The 20,661-nt window shown below is 38.6% G+C and overlaps 1 protein-coding gene across 4 annotated transcripts in view; it reads left to right on the top strand.

Annotated features, from left to right (window-relative positions):
• SLC22A16 (solute carrier family 22 member 16) overlaps positions 1-20,661 on the top strand; it is a 51,937-nt gene that overhangs the window by 12,302 nt on the left and 18,974 nt on the right. For 3 of the 4 annotated variants that reach the window (XM_009206278.3, XM_009206279.4, XM_017958414.3), the window contains exons 2-3: positions 7,105-7,584; positions 17,149-17,266. In XM_009206278.3, the coding sequence (XP_009204542.1) occupies positions 7,105-7,584; positions 17,149-17,266 (598 nt within the window). The remainder of the gene's footprint in view (positions 1-7,104; positions 7,585-17,148; positions 17,267-20,661) is intronic. The other variant, XM_021937983.2, reaches the window with a different exon arrangement.

A 20,661-nucleotide genomic window follows, 5' to 3' on the forward strand; every position in this document is an offset into this window, starting at 1 on the left:
CATGAAGTGATGTTGGATTTTATCAAATGCTGTTTCTGCATCTATTGAGATGACCTTGTCTTTTGTTTTAAATTTTGTTTATGTGGTGAATCACATTTATTGACTTGCATATGTTGAACCATCTTGGCATCCGTAAAATAAAACCCACCTGATTGTGATGGATTATCATTCTGATGTGCTGTTGGATTCAGTTTGTTAGTATTTTGTTGAGGATTTTTGTATCTATGTTCATCAGAGATATTGGCCTGTAGTTTTCTTCTTTTTGTTGTGTTCTTATCAGATTTTGGTATCATTATGATACTGGTTTCATAGAATGATTTATGGAGGAATTCCTCTTCCTTAATTTTCTGGAGTGGTTTCAATAATATTGGTTTCAGCTCTTCTTTGTACATCTGATAAAATTCAGCTGTGAATCCATCTGGTCCTGGGCTCTTTTCTTGTCATAGTTGTTATATTTTTTTTGTTACTGATTCAGTTTCATTACTCGTTATTGGTCTGTTCAGAATTTCTATTTCTCTTGAGGGGTTGTATGCTTCCAGGAATTTATTCACGTACTCTGGGTTTTCTAGTGTGTGCACTTAGAGATGTTCATAGTAGTCTCTGATGATCCTTTGTGTTTCTGTGTTATCAGTTGTAATGTTACTTTTATCATTTCTGATTGTGCTTATCTGAATCTTCTCTTTTTCTTTGTTAATCTAGCTAGCCATCTAACAGTTTTGTTTATCTTTTCAGAGAACCAACTTTGTGTTTTGTTGATCCTTTGTATGATTTTTTTGGTTTCAATTTAACTGAGATCAAATCTGCTCTGATCTTTGTTATTCTTTTCTTCTGCTAGTTTCATGTTTGGTTTGTTCTTGATTTTCTAGTTCCTTGAGGTGTGGCATTAGCTTGTTAATTTGAGATCTGTCTTTTTGATTTAAGCAATTAATGCTATAAGCTTTCCTCTTAGCACTGCTTTTGCTATATCCCAGAGGTTTTGGTATGTTGTGTCTGTTTTCATTCATTTCAAAACATTTTTTAAATTTCTGCCTTTATTTTATGGTTAACCCAAAAGTCATTCAAGAGTGAGTTGTTTAATTTCCAGGTACTTCTGTGGTTTTGAGGGTTCCTCTTGGTATTGATTTCTAATTTTATTCCACTGTGGTCCAGGAAGATCCTGATGTGATTTTGACCTTTTCTTTTCTTTTCTTTTTTTTTTTTTTGCATTTATTGAGACTTGCTTTGTGGGCAAGCATATGGTGAATTTTAGAGAATGTTTTATGCACAGATGAGAAAAATATATATTCTGTGGTTGTTGGATGGAATGTTCTGTAGGCGTCTCTTAGTCCATTTGGTCAAGTTTGCATAATCAAAGCAACAGATCAAGCTCAATGATCTGTCATCATTGACAGCTTATTCGTGTCAATATGGTATTGAAGTTCCTTTTATATGACTCTTTTATATGACTGTCTATCTCTTTTTGTAAGTCTAGTAGTATTTGTTTTATAAATCTGGGTGCTCTGATACTGGGTGCATATATATTTAGGATAGTTAAATCTTTTTGTTGAATTAGATCCTGTATCATTAGATAATGCTATTCTTTGTCTTTTTAACTGTTGTTACTTTAGAGACTGTTTTATCTCATATAAAAAGAGCAACTCCTGCTCCTTCTTGTTTTCTATTTGCATGACACATCTTTTTACACCCCTTTACTTTAGGCTATGGGTATCTTTACATATTAGGTGGTCTCTTGTAGGTAGCAGATTGTTGGGTCTTTTTTAAAAAAAAATCCATTTTGCTAAACTATATCCTCTAAGTGGAACATTGAGGCTGTTTACATTTAAGGTTAATAATAATATGTGAGGTTTTGTTCCCGTCAGAGTTTTGTTAGCTAGTTGCTCTGTAGTCTCAATTGTGTAATTGCTTTATGGGATCTGTGAACTTTGTACTTATATGTGATTTTATGGTGGCAAGTATTGTCCTTTCATTTCCATGGTTATAACTTCTTTAAGCATTTCTTATAGAACTGGTCAAGTGGTGATTAATTCCCTTAGAGTTTGCTTGTCTGGGAAATACTTTATTTCTCCTTGCTTTGTGAGGCTTATTTGGCAGGATAAAACATTTTTGGCAGGCTTTTTTTTTTTTTTTTTCTTTAAGAAAGCTAAAAATAGGCCCCCTAGGCCCGCAATCTGTTCTGGCTTGTAAGATTTCCACTGAGAAGTCTCATTAGTCTGATAGGATTTCTTTTATGGGTGATCTGATGCTTCCCTCCAGATGCCTTTAAGATTTTTTGCTTTAGCATTAAACTTGGATAGTATGATGACTCTATGCCTTGGTGACATTCATCTTTTATAGCATCTCCCAGATATTCTCTGAATTTCTTGCATCTTAATGTCTACTTCTATAGCAAGATTAGGGAAATTTTCCTGAATTATTCTCTTAAATATAATTGCTTACTTTTTCTTCTTCTCTCTCAGGATTACATATAAATCATACATTTGGTCCCTTTACATAATTGCATATTTCTCAAAGACTTTGTTCATTAAAAGAATTCTTTTTTCTGTATTTTTGTTTTACTTGTTTAAACAGAAAGAGTGGTCTTCAAGCTCTGAAATTATCTTTTCTGCTTGGTCTAGTCTTTTACTATAGTTAAAGTTTAATATATCTATTTTATCTTTCATATCCTAAGTTTTTGGGGGTTGATTTTCAACTTTCTTTTGCATCTCAGTGAACTTTCTTACAATCCATATTTTGAATCCTTTATCTGTCATTTCAGAATTTTCATTTTAGTCAGGATCCATTGCTAGAGAGCTAGTGTGATCCTTTGGAGGTGTCAAAACACTTTGTCTTTTTGGATAGCCAGAGTTTTTATGCTGATTCCTTCTCATCTGAAGGAGCTTGGTATAGTTTGGTTCTGTGTTCCACCTAAATCTCATCTTTTAACTCCCATAATTCCCACGTGTTGCGGGAGGCACATGGTGGGAGATGACTGAATCATGGGGGCAGGTATTTCCCGTGCTGTTCTTATGATAGTAAATGTGTCTCACAAGATCTGATAGTTTTAAAAACGGGAGTTTCTTTGCACAAACTCTCTCTTTGCCTGCTGTCATCCACATAAGATGTGACTTGCTCCTCCTTGCCTTCTGCCATGATTGTGAGACCTCCCCAGCCTTGTGGAACTGTAAGTCGAATAAACCTCTTTCTTTTGTAAATTGCCCAGTCTTGGTATGTCTCTATCAACAGTGTGAAAATGGACAAATATTGAGCTGTTGCTTCCTATTTTTTAATTTGCCAACAGTTGAATGAGACTTTTAAAGTTTGTATTCTTTTTTCCCTTGAGAGTGTGGCTGTAGTATATATTGTGTATGATTGTTTGGCTTTGTTTCTGGGGGCTTTCAGGGGACCAAGGGTCTCTATGGGTTCCTTGGTTATGGATATCATTTGTGTGGTTGCTTTCCCAGATACTGCTTGTTGTAGTGATGTGTAGGGTGTATGAGCTGACACAGTATCTTCTGTAGGGCTAGGAGTGTGGAGGTCTCAAGAAGCTTATCTCATATACTAGCACTGCACTCTTCTGACAGCAGGTTTTTTGTTTGATGATGCAGTTCAGTCTCTAGTCCAGTAAGTGTCGCTTAAGGGTAAGAAGAGCTAGCTCACCCTCAGGTCATCTGATGGTGAGTGGAAACCCCTGCCTTGATGGGTGTGCTGAGGTCTCAGGGGTAGGGGCCAGCAGGGGGCTGCACCAGTTCCTCATCCTGGGCAGGCAGGAACATGATTCACTACCTATCATGCCCCTTTCACAGCACTTGTAGCCCTCAGTTCATATAAACACTGTCCTTTGGCTCCTGGCCACTCCTGAGGTCTGTGAGAATGTTTCTATTGTGGCTACCACCAAAATGGCCTTGGGTCAGAGCCTCTTTTCCCAGTCCAGAACAGTCAGCTCTGTGACTTGTCTGTCCTCTATTGCAGGGACATTGCTACTTTGTGTAGGGAGCAGGAGATGGGCCCTGTTTTTTCTGAAAGATGAGGCAGTACCACCTCACTTTCAGTGGGGATGCAGCCACTGTGAAAAGTGCTAGAAAGCCTTTCTTCAATTGCGTGAGTGCCAGCTCCCAGCAGGGAAAGCTTCTGCTGCATCTACAACAGTGAATGGGTGGAGTAGGAAATAGTCCCCTCTCCATGTCCCTTCCAAGCTACTACTACTGCCCCTTTCAGAAATTGGTGCTGTGCCTGCATTTCCTTTGTCCCAAGGTGGGCTGTGCTCCCTGCTCCCCTAGAAGCAACCTGCACTGAGGGCTAGATTTCTGGGGTTCCTGCAGCTCCCCGGGTCCTGCCAGTCCCCCATGGTTGCCAAAGTCAGAGTGATTGTGGGGTATGTTTCTGGGGTATCTGGTGATACAACATCACAAAGGCTGAGGTTGCTTGGGCAGGGCAGTGGCTCAGAACAGGTGCACAACCAGTATGGTGCCCACCATCTCAGTTCAGGCCTGAGGGGAGTGCCAGCACACCTGCCTGAGTTGGTCACCTGGTATTCTATTCTCAGGAAGTTCCCAAATCACCACTGACAGCATTGCCCAGGGTCACGAAGGCAGACGGGGCTCTCCCACAATTTGGTATTCAGCAGTTTGTTATGGGGGTGAGGTGAGAAGGGATGCACACCTATTTACCCTTTCTGTAAGACTCCAGGCTCCTCAGGGGTCAGTCTGTTTCTTTCTGTTTTCCTTTTCTCTGCCCCAGCTTCTAACTTTGGGCTCTCTGGAAAACCCTGGCTCTCTTTCCTCCTCTCCTTCTCCATTTTAATTTCTAATACATAAATGGAGATAAATATGATTCACATAAAGAAAGGCCTTTTGGAATCTTCAAAATTTGTAAAAACATAGAGGCTCCTGAGACCAAAAAGTGTGGGAACTGCTGAGCTGAGGGATAGTCAGAAGCATCTTCCAGTGAGAGGGAGCATCAGGATGCAGTGGGGTGGGCAGGTCTGCAAAGGAAGAAGGGTGATGGAGATTGCATGTGTCAGTGGTGCAATTTGACCTCAGTTTGATCTGACAGGACCTATCTCCTACCTTCTATTTTAATGGTTTTTTGGGAATGTTGGTGATTGCCTGAACTGATTCCGTTTTCAATCTAAATAATTAAGTTACCTGTTCAAAGGTCTGCTATGCTTCTTAATTTCAGGGGTTGGAATTTTGTGGGGTAATCCAAATTTTATCTGTTCTATCCTGTTGTCCTGTGGGCATAATTGTCCTTATGAGGCAATTTTTTATTTCAGAAAATATGTCGCTGTTGGTTTGAGTCTATACATTTGGAGACTGTATTTTTTAAAATTTTAAATAAACTTTTTATTTTTTGATCATTTTAGATTTATGGAAAAGTTACACCGATAGTACAGCATCCCCATATGACCCTCACCCAGTTTCCCCTATTGTTAACATCTTACATTACCATAACATATTTGTCAAAACTAAGAAACTAATATTAATACATTACTATTAACTAACTATATACTTCATTTGAATTTCACCAGTTTTTCCAAGTGTCCTCTTCCTGTTCCAGGATCCAGTCCCAGAGCACCACACTACATTTAATTGTCTATAGCAGTTTCTCAATCTTTCTTTATTTTTTATGACCTTGACAGTCTTTAGGTATATTGGCCAGGTAACCTATAGATGATTCCCAATCTGGGGTCTTTTTAAAATTATTAAACTAGGGTTATGGTTTTTGGAAAGAAAACAACAGAGATGAAGTGTCCTTCTCATCAGATCATAGCAGGGATACAGCATATCCACATGACGTCACTGGGGATGTTAACCTTCATCACTTGGTGACATTAGTGTTTGCCAAGTTTCTAGGTTTCCCCACTGTAAAGTTACTATTTTTCCTCTTTTCCTGCTTTGTTTTTTAGAAACAAGTCACTAAGCCTAGCCCACGCTCTAGGAGCAAATTGCGGGAATTAAACTCTACTTCCAGGAAAGAAGGAATGTCTATAGATAGTAATTGAATTCTAATGTAAGAAAGATTGGTCTCCTCTCTCCCTTTTATTTTTTCATTCATTTATTTATATGAGTATGGTGTATTGTATTTGTCAAGCTTCTCCAGAGAAAGAGAACCAATAGGATACACACACAGACACATACACACACACACAAACACCACACATACGTACATATATATTAGATTTATTATAGGAATTGGCTCACATGGTTATAAAGGCTAAGAAGTCTCATGACTTGCTGTCTGCAAGCTGGAGAACTAGGAAACCTAGTGGTGTAATTCAGTCCCAGACTGAAGGCCTGGTGTAAGCCTTGGTCTAATTCCAAAAGTCCAAGAACCAGGAGCTCTGATGTTTGAGAGCTGGAGAATATGGATGTCCCAGCTCAAGCAGAGAACAAATTTGCTCTTCCTTCACCTTTTTGTTCTATTGAAGCCCTCAAGCGATTGGAGGATGCCCACCTCAATTGGTGAGGGTGATATTCTCTACTCAGTTTACTAGTCTGCTAATCTCTTCCAGAGATACTCTCGCAGACACACCCAGAAATAATGTTTTGCCAGCTATCTGGGCTTCCCTTAACCCAGTCAAGTTAACACATAAAATTAAACACACAGTATGGATTCATATATATTTATTTTATGCTTTGGGATATACTATGCCATTTATGTTGTTGCTCAAATTGTTTCAGCTTGCAACTGACCATTGGGAACTTTTTCAGATTGCTACCTGGGCCCCTTTCATATGCCCTTATCCTTTTGTTTTTTGAGTATTTCCTTACTTTCTGGTATTATAAGATATTCTGTGCTTATTTTGTATTTTTCTTGTCCTGGCTTTAGAATCAGCCATTTTTTCTGGCTTCTCTCACTGGAGAATGGTATTTAGAAACTAAGATCTGGGCAATGGGTGTGCTTGTTGCTATTGGGATGTCATTGCTTCTAGGCCTTCTCAGTAGATGGAGCTAGGTAATATATGTATATATTCCAACTCACAGATATAAATATATCTATAATTATTTCTATATTTATCCATTTACATATATGTTAAGATAAACATGGTGGAGACCCTTCGAATTTGCTTATGTTCCTTTTCAGCCTATAGACCAGATATAATAATTAGCTTTTCTTCTCTTGCAGATTCCAGAGAGTCCTCTATTTCATATGTGCCTTCCAGAACATCTCTTGTGGTATTCACTACTTGGCTTCTGTGTTCATGGGAGTCACCCCTCGTCATGTCTGCAGGCCCCCAGGCAATGTGAGTTTGGTTGTTTTCCACAATCACTCTAATTGGAGTTTGGAGGACACTGGGGCCCTGTTGTCTTCAGGCCAGAAAGATTATGTTATGGTGCAGTTGCAGAACGGTGAGATCTGGGAGCTCTCGAGGTGTAGCAGGAACAAGAGGGAGAACACATCAAGTTTGGACTATGAATACACTGGCAGTAAGAAAGAGTTTCCTTGTGTGGATGGCTACATATATGACCAGAACACGTGGAAAAGCACTGCGGTGACCCAGTGGAACCTGGTCTGTGACCGAAAATGGCTCGCAATGCTGATCCAGCCCCTATTTATGTTTGGAGTCCTACTGGGATCGGTGACTTTTGGCTACTTTTCTGACAGGTAAAATCAAATATTTAGGATTGTTGTATTAGTGTAGGGTTTATTTTCCTATCTGATTTTCTTGGGAGATAAGGAATTATGTTTAAAACTTGTCATTTTTATACTTCCTGTCTAAATTCCTACCTCTATGCTGATCCATTATTTAGGGATGTATAATGATAAGGATAGGCTCTGAAGACAGTATACCTGGATCCAAATCCTGGTTCTACCACTTATTAACTGTGAACCCTAGGCAAATTGCCTAACTTACCTGCATTTCAGAATCTTTGTCTATTAGCTGGTGATAAAAAATATTATCACTTACTTCAAAGGATTATTGCAAAGTTAATACAGAACAAAAGTACCCTGGGCATATAACTGCTCAATAGATACTTTGAATATTTTCTTCTCTTTCAATAGACTTACTTTTTAATAGGAGTAGCCTGATTCTAAGCAGTATATCTGTAAAATTATGGGCTTGATAAAACAGCCTCTTTTAGTCTTTTTGTGCTGCTGTAACAAAATACCACAGACTGGGTAATTTACAAACAATAGAAATAGAACTATTTCTCATAGTTCTGGCAGTTGGGAAGCCCAAGATAAGGTGCCAGCAGTATTGCTGTTGGGGAAGGCTGTTGTTTGCTTTCAAGATGATGCCTTATTGCTGCATCCTCTGGAGGGGATGAATGCAGTGTCCTCACATGGAAGAAGGGGTGGAAGGGCAACAGAGTGCTCGCTTCAACCTTGAGCCCTTTAGTAAAGGTGCTAAGGGCCCTGCTGTCGTGACTTTATCACCTCCCAAGGCCACCCCTCTTAATACTCTTGCGCTGGAGATTAAGTTTCAACATGAATTTTGGAGGGAATACTATCATTCAAAGCATAACCTGGCCATATATTTTTAAAATTTACATTAAAATGAATATGTAATTCTTAAAATAAAGTTTTTATCGCTGTATGAACATGGACTACACCAAAGCACAGAGATGAACTTATTGGGTCTCCATAGTTGTGAATTTTACAAGCATGTGGTGGGCATTGAGTAGCTAAAGACAACAGCTTAGATCGGAAATCCCTGCTCTTGAGATATACCAGTCTAATGGGGCTGATAAACATGTCAAAAGAAAAATCATAGGGCTTTGTCATGGGCAGGACCATACCGCTCATAGTATGTTCAAAGGTACTAGGTATTAGTGTTTTCATTCAGCAAGCTGTTACACAAATTATCACTTGGGCCTTTTCTGTAGAAATGTGTTCACTGCTTGACTCTTGAAACTCAAAATATTTGCAACTACATGTATGAAATGTACTAAAATACATTTGCTGTATGACAAAAATGGAATATAAATAATGCTTATAACAAGGTCAGAGTACAAAATACATTAACTGAAAATAAATTTAGTTCCTTTGTCTGAACTTGGTATAGTTATATAGACATATATTGAACACTTACAATCACTTGATAGATGCAGAGATGTATATATGTATAATAATATATAAATAAATAAAAATATATTAGTGAAATTATACATATATTTCACTGAAATATATGTAATATATAAATAAATATATATTACACTGAAATATATGTAATATATATAGTTCACTGAAATATATGTAATATATAAGTAAATATATATTATTTATTATTATTATTAAATATATATTATTATTATTAAATATATTACATATATTTCAGTGAAATATATATAAATATATATTTTTATATATAATTATATATAAAATTTATATATAAAATAGATATTTCACTGAAATATATGTATATAATATATATATGAAAGCAAGTTTATTAAGAAAGTAAAGGAATAAAGAAGGGCCACTCCATAGGCAGAGCAGCCACGACGTATATTTTTAAAAGTCCTTGAGAATTTGCAAACCATTAACTGGTATTCATTTGGATGTGTAGCTTGAATTCAAATGACTTGGGAGCTCCAGAAAAACCGTAAGCTAAAAAATTGGTTTGACGTGGTCCATGACTCCCAGTGTCTGTATTCTCTCAGCGGAACTTGTTGAAAGAGACAGCCTCCTTGCACTTCTTGTAGTCTTCTACACTTCTTGCTGGATGTGCCAAGATGGCAAGTCCCTGACCACTTTTTTCTCTGGGTCATTTCTCAGAGCTGTCTATGCAGCCAGTACCTTAAAAGATGAGTGCTATGGTTTAGATATGATTTGTCTGTTCCCACCAAAGCTCATGTTGAAATGTGATCCCCAGTGTGGCGGTGTTGGGAGGTGAGGCCTAGTGGGAGGTGTTTGGGCTATTGGTGCTGTTCTCATGGCAGTGAGTGAATGAGTTCTGGCTGTCACAAGACTGGATTAATTCTCACAGGAATTGATTAGTTCCTGCAAGAGTGGATTGTTTTAAAGTGAGGACGCCCCTCAGGTTTCTCCCTGTTTACATGTGTCTGCTTTACCTTTGACCTTCTCTGCCGTGTTGTGATGTAGCATGAAAGCCCTTGCAGGAAGCCAGTACCCTTGATCTTCCCAGCCTGCAGAACTATGAGCTAAATAAACCTCTTTTCTTTATAAATTATCCAATATCAGGTGTTCTTTTATAGCAACATAAAATTAACTGATATGATGAGATAATGTCCCCTCTCTGCCCCAAAGAGTAGGCTTCCTAACTGCTTGCTACAAAACCAGTGAATTCCCCACATGCAGTGTTCCCCCTCTCTAATTCAACCCACTATCTGTGAAGTGTCATCTGGTTTATTGTGGGACTTGGGGATTAGAGGAACTGAGACAAAGATGCTGTTGCCCTGCTGCTTGCTAATGAAGTAAGTAATGAAGTTCTTTGTTTCTGACCCAACCATCTTGTGTTTTTGCCAGCAGCCCTTAAACAGTACAGATTAATGTATTAACTTAGAGTAAAATAAAATTTAATACTCTTTGTTTACCCTCATCTTGGGCTTGAGAGGATTCTCATAAATTATTTTTCAAGGTGAATAAGTAGCTCAGTGAAAACCAAAACACATGGTTAAAAGGGACCATGAGTGAGAATCAGCAGAGACAATTGGCAGCAGAAGCAGACTTCTGCACAAAAACTTCAAATGCTAGAATTATCAGGCATAAATAACTATTTTTAAAGAAATAGAAGACAAGCTTAAAAATATTGATGAAAACTGGACATTGTATTAAAACTGACATAAAATTGAAGAATACCTAGGACATCTATAGATAAAAAGTGAAATAGGTGAATAATAAATCACCTGGATAGTTTTAACAACCTGTCTTGCACAGCTATAAAAAAATTCATGAAATGGATGATAACTCAGAAAAAGTTATCAATATTAAAGCTCAGAGAGACAAAGAGGTGGGAAATATGAGAGATTAAAATTCATGGAGGCTGAAAAGGGAAAAGATCTGAAATTTATTTAATATTAGAAACTAATCAATGGTGTTTACCACATTAACATATTAGAGAACAAAATTCATACGATCAACTCAATACTTATAGGAAAAGCATTTGATGAATTTCAAAATCCATTCATGATAAAAACTGAAAGTAGAAGAATGCCTTTAACCTGATAAAAGTTTTCTACAATAAGGTTTACCATGAATATCCTAATTGTGAAGTTTAAAATATTAATTAATTTCTTTTTTCTTTCTTTTTTTTTTTTTTTTTTAGACAGGGTTTTGCTATGTTGCCAAGGCTGTTCTTGAACTCCTGGGCTCAAATAATTCTCCTGCCTCAGCCCTCCCAAATAGATGGGATTACAGGCATGCACCACTGCACCCAGCTCTTAATTCTGAAATGTTAAAAACTTTTCCTTTGAAATTAGGAACAGACAAGGATGTATGAAATACGTCTTCTACTTAGCATTGTATTGGATAGTCTAGCCAGTGCTATAAGGAAAAAGAGAGAGAAAGAGGGAGAAGGAAAGGAAGCAAGGAAGGAATAATGATTGGAAAGGAGAAATAAAAAGTCATTATTTGTAGTCATTACAATTTTGTATGAAAAAGTCCTACATATGAGTTGTTAGAATTAATGAGCATTTAAAATTAATTATATTTCTATATACCAGTAACAAATAAAAAAATTTTTAAAATGTCATTGCAGAAGCCTAAAAATATGAAATATAAATGGTTAAATATAGCAAAAAGTGAGGAAGGCCCTCTGTGGAGAAAATTATAAACTTTAAGAATCAGATCATTGAAGTAAATAGATATATCACTAGACAAACAGATTGAGGCTCCTTCAGAGGCTCCTGGAATAGATTTGTGCATTCATAAACCTAAGTATAGACACATAAGGCATTGTATATTAACAGGAAAAGGATCAATCAATAAGTGGTGCTGGGACAGATGTCTAGCCATATAGAAGGAAATATAATTGGATTCATTTTCTAACATTTTACAGTACAATAGCAGTTCCAGAAGGACTAAATGTGCATATGTGAAAAAACAAAACTATACAACTTTAGAAAAATAGTTTAGGAGAATATTTTCAGAATGTAATGGAAGGAAGGATGATTTTTTAAAACACAAAAAGCATTGACTATGAAAGAAAAGAGGGATAAATTTGACTTCGTTACAAGAATTTTTGCCCACCAAAAGACACCATTAAAAGAGGAAAGATATGAATGTGCACACACAAGAGAGAGAAAATATTTACTTTACATATAACTAAATTATTAGTGTCCAGAATAATCAAAGGATTGTTGCTTACATCAATGGGAAAAAGACAACCCAATAGAAAAATGGGAAAAAGATTTTAAGTCACCTCATAGAAAAGAAAATCCAAATGGCTAATGAAAAGATGAACTGTCAGTGATATATAATCACACCATTTACTTTTGACCAGTTGTCAGAAGTCAAAAGTCTTGTAATGCTAAGTGTTGGCGAGGACATGGAGTAATAGGATCTCTCATCCTGCTGGTGTGAATGCAAATTAAGAATCCAAGTTGGGTTAACCTTGAAGACTGATTTGGTATCATATAGAGTTGGTGATGTGCACAGGCACATGCTCTGGGGCATATACCCTGAGCATGCTCTTGCAAAGGTCCACAGAGGTACATGCATAAAAGTGCTCCCACAACATTGTTCCTAACAGCCCTGCACTCTGAACAACCCAGATGCCCTTCAGTCGTCTCATGGACACATGTATTATAATATATTCTTACAGTAGGATATGTAGGCATAAAAATGAATGAGCCACAGCTACATGAAACAACATAGATGAATCTCCTATACATAATGTTTGGTAAAGGAAGCAAGTCACAAAATAATACATGTGGTATTATCCTGTTATAGAAAATTTAAAATCATAATAGCAAAACTAACCTATACTGTTTATAAACAGTAACCTGTATTGTTTAGCATTGCTTATAAAAGTTGTAAAGTGAAACAAAAAACAAGAGATTGTCACCAAAATTAGAAAAATGTTTCCTCCTAGAAAGGGGAAGGGGATTTGTAGTCACAAGAGAGTTGCAAGAAGCTATCAGGAGGCTGGCAATCATCTCTTTCTTGCCTTGGGTTGTGATTTCTAGACATTTGACTTTTTATTATTCTTGAAGTTGTATATATTTTATGCATTGTTATATATGTATAAAATATTATAATAAAAAATCAAAGAAATAAGATCTGATCCCACCCTTAAGGCGCTAACAGTGGAGAATATAGACTTTTAAACAGGTAATTTCAATGAAATGTGGTAAATGCTTTTGTTTTTCTTTTTCTTTTCTTTTTGAGAAGGAGTCTAGCTCTGTTGCCCAGGCTGGTGTGCAGTGGTGTGATCTTGGATTACTGCAATCTCTGCCTCTCAGATTCAAGTGATTCTCCTGCCCCAGCCTCCCGAGTAGCTGGGACTACAGGCATGTGCCACCACACCTGGCTAATTTTTGTATTTTTAGTAGAATAGGGGTTTCACCATGTTGGCCAAGCTGGTCTTGAACTCCTGACCTCAAGTGATCTGCCTGCCTTGGCCTCCCAAATTGCTGGGATTATAGGCATGAGCCACGGTGCCCAGCCAGTAAATGCTTTTAAAATAATAAAAACTCATATTTATGAACACTTTATTATACACTAGGTACTATTCTAAATGTCTTATATATCATCTAATTATTTAAAGAAGTCTGAGAGATAGACACTATTGTCCCCCTCCCTTTTTTTTTTTTTTTGAGACGGAGTCTTGCTCTGTGCCCCAGGCTGGAGTGCAGTGGCGCGATCTCGGCTCCCTGCAAGCTCCGCCCCCCCGGGTTCATGCCATTCTCCTGCCTCAGCCTCCCGAGTAGCTGGGACTACAGGCACCCACCACCTCGCCCGGCTAATTTTCTTGTATTTTTAGTAGAGACGGGGTTTCACCGTGTTAGCCAGGATGGTCTCGATCTCCTGACCTCGTGATCCGCCCGCCTCGGCCTCCCAAAGTGCTGGGATTACAGGCTTGAGCCACCGCGCCCGGCCCCCCCTCCGTTTTTTTAACCAATAAGGAAGAGGAAGCATAGAAAGTTCACATGGAAAATAAGGGATGGAGCTGGGATTTGAGCCCAGGCCAGCATCCCCAACTACTGCATCACACTATTTCTGAATTTCTGCTGTGAGACCCCAAGAGATGATCAATGGAAGTTGTCAGATAGAGAAGGCCCCCAAGGGAAAGGAATAGCTTTGTGTCATGAAACAACCTGGCATGTTCAGAGAATTGTGGGAAAGTCAGTGTGGCAGAAGTAGAGAAGGGCAGATTGTTAAAGGAAATGACAAGAGACAAAACCACAATGGGGATTATTTCATTTCTAGGAAGTGTGGGAGGTGTACTGGTGTGCGGTTAGGAAGACCAGCTGGGAAGCTATTGGGATGAATTACGTAAGAAATGGTGAAGACTTGAGTGAAAATGGGAAAAACAGGGAGGAAAAGATGAAGACATATTTGGGAGGCATTTCTAAACTGACAAAATTTGATGACCAATATGCAGGAGGGTGCGGAGGAATGTATTAAGGTTTAGAAGCCTGATGGAAGGGGATTTTGCTAACCAGTTCAGGACATACTAAGGAGAGAGCAGCTTTAGAAGAGAAGGGAACACATTTGGATATATTCCAATGAGCTTGTCCTATCCCTATATTAAGAAAAACAAAGTGAAGATGTATTCAAAGTTAATACCAATTACAACAGCAATAAGAGATTGCAGCTCTACAGGACATTAAAGTGGAGAAGAGCAACTGGGGCCAGATGGTGGGTGGGGAGTTAATAGCCTATACTTAGGAATCCAAGCCAGGGAAGTGGATGAAATTGCAAGGGCAGAGTGTGCAGCAGAGGACTTTAGGGAGTGCCAGCATTGAGGCAGGTGGGTCATCAAGGAGGTACAAGCGGAACCAGATGAGTGGGATATTTCGCAAGCCAAGGGTAGGCACAGTCAGTGGCACTAGAGAGGACAGCCAGAAAGGACCAGGAGAGGCAATGTGCAGGTCCCTGGTGACTGCAAAGTGAGCTCAGAAAAGCTGGTTGCACCTGGTCATCATTGGCTGAGGAAACAAGTAGGAGTTGAGGAAAGAAATATTCCCTTCCGATAAATCTGTCAAGGGAGGAAATGCAAGGTGGCTAAAGGAGCAATGGAGTCAAGAGAAGATTCTTGTCTTTGGTTGGAGGTGATGAAAACTGAACGGAAGAAGTCAAAGGAGAGGGAAAAACAAAGGAAAAAGAAGTGATGGGTTTCAGAGGAAGTGGGAAGAGGCACAATCCAATACAGAGATTGCAAAATGATATTTGGAGAGAAAGGGGCATGTGTCTTCAGAGAGGCAGGAAGAGAAGGCTGAATGCAAATGCAGTTCGTGTTGGTAAGTGGACAGAGCAGGAAGTTGTGGGGCTTCCTCTCTGATGGTTTCTGTTCTCTGCAGGAGATGGCCATTTATCTACTGAGAGAGAATACACTGGAGGTGGGAGAGAAGGTCAGGCAGTGATAGGTAAAAATAGTTGTAGGTGGCATTCAGGGCTAAAATTGAATTGGGGAACATTCATATATAGGGCCAATAATCCCCACTAATGTGCAAAGAAGCAAAGAAGGCTGAAGTGTGAAGAAGATGACGGTTTCTTGTTTATTTGCATATCCTCTGCTGCACCAAGCAAATCTGATGGTTGTAATCTCCAGACAATATCCTTTTGCCTTAAACAATTTGTCAGAGACAACCCATAGGTGGAAAATATTCACAAATTATATATCTGATAACGGCCTAGTATCCAGAATATATAAAGAGCCTTACAACTCAATATTAAAAAAGCAATAGACTAATTCAAAAATGGGCAAAGAATTTGGATAAACATTTCTCTAAAGAATATATGCAAATAGCCAATACGCACTTGAAAAGATGCTCAACATCATTAATCATTAGGGAATTGTAAATAAAAACCACAATCAGATACTACTTCACAGCCACTGGGATGGCTGTGAAAAAGGCAGACACTAACAAGTAGTGGGGAGAATGCAGAGAGATCGAAATGCTCATACATTGCTGGTGGGAATGGAAAAATGGGGTGACCATCTTGGAAACCAGCTTGGCAGTTCCTCAAAATGTTACATATAGAGTTACCATATAACTACCATATACAGTAGTAGGAATTTAACTACTAGGTATATACCCAAGAGAATTGAAAACATAAGTTCAAACAAAATCTTGTTCATAAATGTTCAGAGCAGCATTATTCGTAATAGCCAAGAAGAGGAAAATGAGCGATCAACTGATGAATAGATAAATGTGGCATATCCGTAGAATGGTGCTACTCAGAGAGAAAAAGGAATGAAGTGCTGATACATGCTACAACACAGATGAAGCTGGAAACCCCAATGCTAGGGAAAAGAAGCCAGACACAAAAGGCCACATATTGTTTGACTCCATTTATGGGAAATGTCCAGAACAGACAAATCTATGGAGACAGAAGGTAGATGAGTGGTTGTCAGGGACTGGAGGGAGAAGGGAATAGGGAGTGGCAGCTCCCGGGCACAGAGTTTCTTTTGGGAGTGATGAATGTATCCTGGAATTAAAGAGTGATGATGGTTGCACAACCTTGCAAATATACTAAAAACCACCAAGTTGTCTACTTTAAAAGGTTGAATTTTATGGCATTTGAATTATATCACAATTTAAAAATCTGTCAGAAATAGTATTTGTTTTTTAAACAAAGAGATGCCTCTATCAATTATGAAAAGATAGGGCAAGTAAGCACATTATTCTAGAAGTAGAAGGTAGGAAGGCCTCTGTTTTTAGAGGGGCTTGGCAAGAGCCGTCATAGCCTTGGTGGACAGAACCAGCCTGGCAGGGAAGATGATCCCACAGGCAGCCAAAGTCCTGGAAGGGAGAGGACAAATTCTCCTCTCTCTTCACCCAATCCCAGGTTAAGGGGTCCTGCGGGGATGACTCAGAGTGATCAGGTATGTATATTAGCAACTCAGGTAGAGGTCTCTCCACTGAACAGCTGGTTTTTTAAAGAAGCCATGGAACTTATGTTTTGCTCAAAATAAATAAAAGAAAAACAATCAATACATAAGCTATTCAAGGTGTATGGGTAAGCCTATCTTTTATGAATTGGAGTGGATGTTTAAACTGTTACAACTCTACCTTCCACTGTGTGACTCTTATTTTTCAGGCTAGGACGCCGGGTGGTCTTATGGGCCACAAGCAGTGGCATGTTTTTGTTTGGAATAGCAGCGGCGTTTGCAGTTGATTATTACATCTTCATGGCTGCACGCTTTTTTCTTGCCATGGTGAGTTGTGTTTTTTACCTCTTTAATTCCGCTGCAGTATTTTCATAGGAAATCTTAACTCTCTTCATTTTGCTCATTTAAGATCTAGTGAGCGAGATCAAGGACTAATCTTTGTCCACTCCACTGCAGAAATCTGTCTACAGTATACCAATGCCTTATGTTTAGAATGGAACTCATTAAAGTGAAAAATTGTTGCTGGCTAGGCAGAAGTGTGTTTGCCTCTGTGTCGGGCATGTGGTCCACATCTCACAATTACTGAGGCATTATTTTATTTCTGAGTAATTATATTGGTCTAGTCAGGGCCTGTTCCCTTGAACAAACAGACACTTAAGGTGTGTGGTTAAAGTCACTTGTATAATGTACAAGAAGAATGAAAACAGGAAGGCATTAGGTCCTTATGTTACCAAAAACAGGAGTTTAGTGGAAAGGGCATGAGCTTGAATACCAGCTTTGTCATATATTGGCTTGTTAATTGTATGACTTTGAGCACACTCATTATCCTCTTTGAACCTTAGGTTGTAGTCTGTAAACTGTCCATGTTATTATTGTTATTCTTAGGATTCAGGGAGATTAATTATAAACAACCGCAGTACAGCACCTGGTTACAATGGTAACTGTTACTAGAAATGGACTGGCCAGCAAGGAAGCTGTTTCCATGCTCACTGAGGCTTCCAGATAGATTTCTAACTATCAAACAACAGCAGCGGTGATTTTCGGTTGGAAATCACTGATCTAGGATAATAGAGGGAAGTTTCCATCTGGAGGAGGAGCTTGTGATCTTGCTAAACGCAGAGCAGCAGGTTGGATGGTCTGAGGGTCCAGAGAGAAGCAAAGGGCTTCAATCTCTCTGCACCCCCTCAGAGAACAAGATGGGGTGTCAGTTTTGGAGTCTTTTTTGATGGATAGAAAGGGTTTCTAGCAAACCGTACAGATGGCCAAGGATAAGGGAAATGCATAAAGATAAATCTAGGAGACTAGAAGGTGTTGTACCTCATCAAAAAATAAATACATATATTTAGGAATGTAAAGAGTTTTAAATACAAGATAGCAACCAGTAGTTCTGTTTCCACAGAGGACATAACTCTGTGACTGTACAGTGAGATTTCATGAGAGAAACCTTCTGGTGGGACTGAAGGTTCCACAAAGGCACAGGTACTGAGAAAGTATAAAGGTCATCTTTTGGAAGACTTAAGAGGATATTTCTGAAAATATCTGTTTCAGTCTTGCAAAATACCATGTGTTGGTTTCCAGACCCAAGGAAACAAGGCCACACCCAAAGAATACATCTATGAAATGTGGCCTTAATTTTCTGTGACTATTTCCTTTGATGTTCATGGGAAGTGGATTTGTGGTAGAATTCTGAGGATGGGAGATGCAGGCAGATTCAATTACTTAACGCATTTACTGATCTGCCTACAGAGTGTAATGCTAAGTAAACCAGACTCAGCTGTCTCAGTAAGTCTAGTAGGAAAGGCAAGACATTGATTAGCCATCTTCAAAAATAAATAAAATGTTGACAGTGAGGGCATAACAGCAGTGGGTCTGGAGGGTTCACCAGGGTCTGGAGGGTCAAGGGCTTCCTTGTTGTGAGAGATGGGTGAGAGAAGAACATTCCAGCAAAGATAGAAGCAGATGAAAGGGCCCTGAGATTAGAAAGAAAAGCTGAATGTCTGGAGAATAGAGAGGAGGAGAGACGCATTGATAAGGCTGAAGAGGTCAAGGCAGTTAGGTGGGGCTTTGTAAGATTGTCAGGATTTTGCTCTGTCTCCTAAAGGCAATGGCAATGCACAAAGGGAATTCTGGGAATTCTGGCTGCTATGAAGGGGTGGAATCCGAGAAGATGTGAGGAGTAGAGTATTATCGGTGGAAGGGATGGGTGTGAGTGGATTCACAGTGTTTTGGAGTTAGTTGTATATGGATTTTCTGAATCCAATGACAGAAGAAGTTGTAGCTGCCTCATGAGAAATAATTAGCATTGAAAAACCTGACAGGGACAAATATTACAGCTTAATTTAACTGGGAAATTTATAGTATTTGAAAGTTATCACAATCTTTGTTTAGTGTAACAGCATCACTTACCAAAAGCGACTTCTGGATTCTTGGATATAGGGTCCCGATGATCTGAGTCTTCCATTACAAAGTTGCACAGAGAAATAAAAGCTGTTGTCATAAAAATGTTAAACTGATTATGAATACATTAGTACTCATCGAGTACCTCCCTGCCTCCTGCTAGTGTCAACCCTTTCTGACAGTAGGAATATTCTTGTAGGCCACTTCTGTGTGACTGTCTGATGCAAGGCGAAATTGCAGTTATTACAAGGGACATGTGTTTACAAAAAGTCTTTAAAAGCAATGAGGGAACATGGGAACACTGTCTGAATCTTGCCCACAAGATTTGGCCAGTTGGGATTTGGCAGAGAGAGACCTGTTAACTTTTGAAGAAATTAACATCTGCAAGGATAATCACATAGTGAGCCTTTGAAAGAGTATGATTCAAATATCTAATGATTAAGAGAGGCCTTTGGGGAAATCAGTGGTGCTCTCGAATAATTTTACAAAAATTAACTTTATGATTTGTGCTGTAGAAGTCAAATATGAAATAATTTTGTAGAAAAAATTCTTAGCCCCCTCCTCCCAAAAAACCATCATTGGACTCATTCTTTGTTTATTCCAAGAATGGTCACATATTATATTCTAATCACATATTGTAATCTAATTTTTATTAAAGATAGGCATATTTTCAAAATAAAGTTTTTCCCCAGTTTTCCTTCTTGTGGTAAAGTACACATAACACAAAATTTACCATCGTAACCATTTTCAAGTGTACAGTTCAGTGATATTAAGTGCATTCATTCTGTTGTGCAATTATAACCACTGTGCATCTTCAGAACTCTTTTCGTCTTGCAAAACTGAAACTCTGTCCATTAAATAATAACTCTCTGTTCCCTGTCTCCCTAGTCCCTGACAACCACCATTCTACATTCTTTCTCTATGAGTTTGGCCACTCTGGTACCTCATGAAAGTGGACTCATACGATGTTTGTCTTTTTGTGACTGGCTTATTTCACTTAGCGTAATATTCATTGTATGCGTAGACTACATTTTTCTTATATATTCATCTATGGACAGACACTTGGGGCGTTACTTCCACGCTTTAGCTGTTGTGAATAATGCTATGAGCAGGTGTGTACAAATATCTCTTCCAGACCCCACTTTCAACTCCTTTGGATATATACTCAAATGTGGAATTGCTGGATCATGCTGTAATTGTTTTTTAAGCAATCGTCATATTGTTTTTCCTAGAGGCTGTACCATTATACATTTCTATCACACATTACACATGTGTTCCAGTTTCTCTGCATTCCCGCTAAAACGTGTTATTTTGGTGGTTGTTGT

Source organism: Papio anubis, chromosome 6 (genome assembly GCF_008728515.1).
Source record: "Papio anubis isolate 15944 chromosome 6, Panubis1.0, whole genome shotgun sequence".
NCBI classification, from domain to species: Eukaryota; Metazoa; Chordata; class Mammalia; order Primates; family Cercopithecidae; genus Papio; species Papio anubis.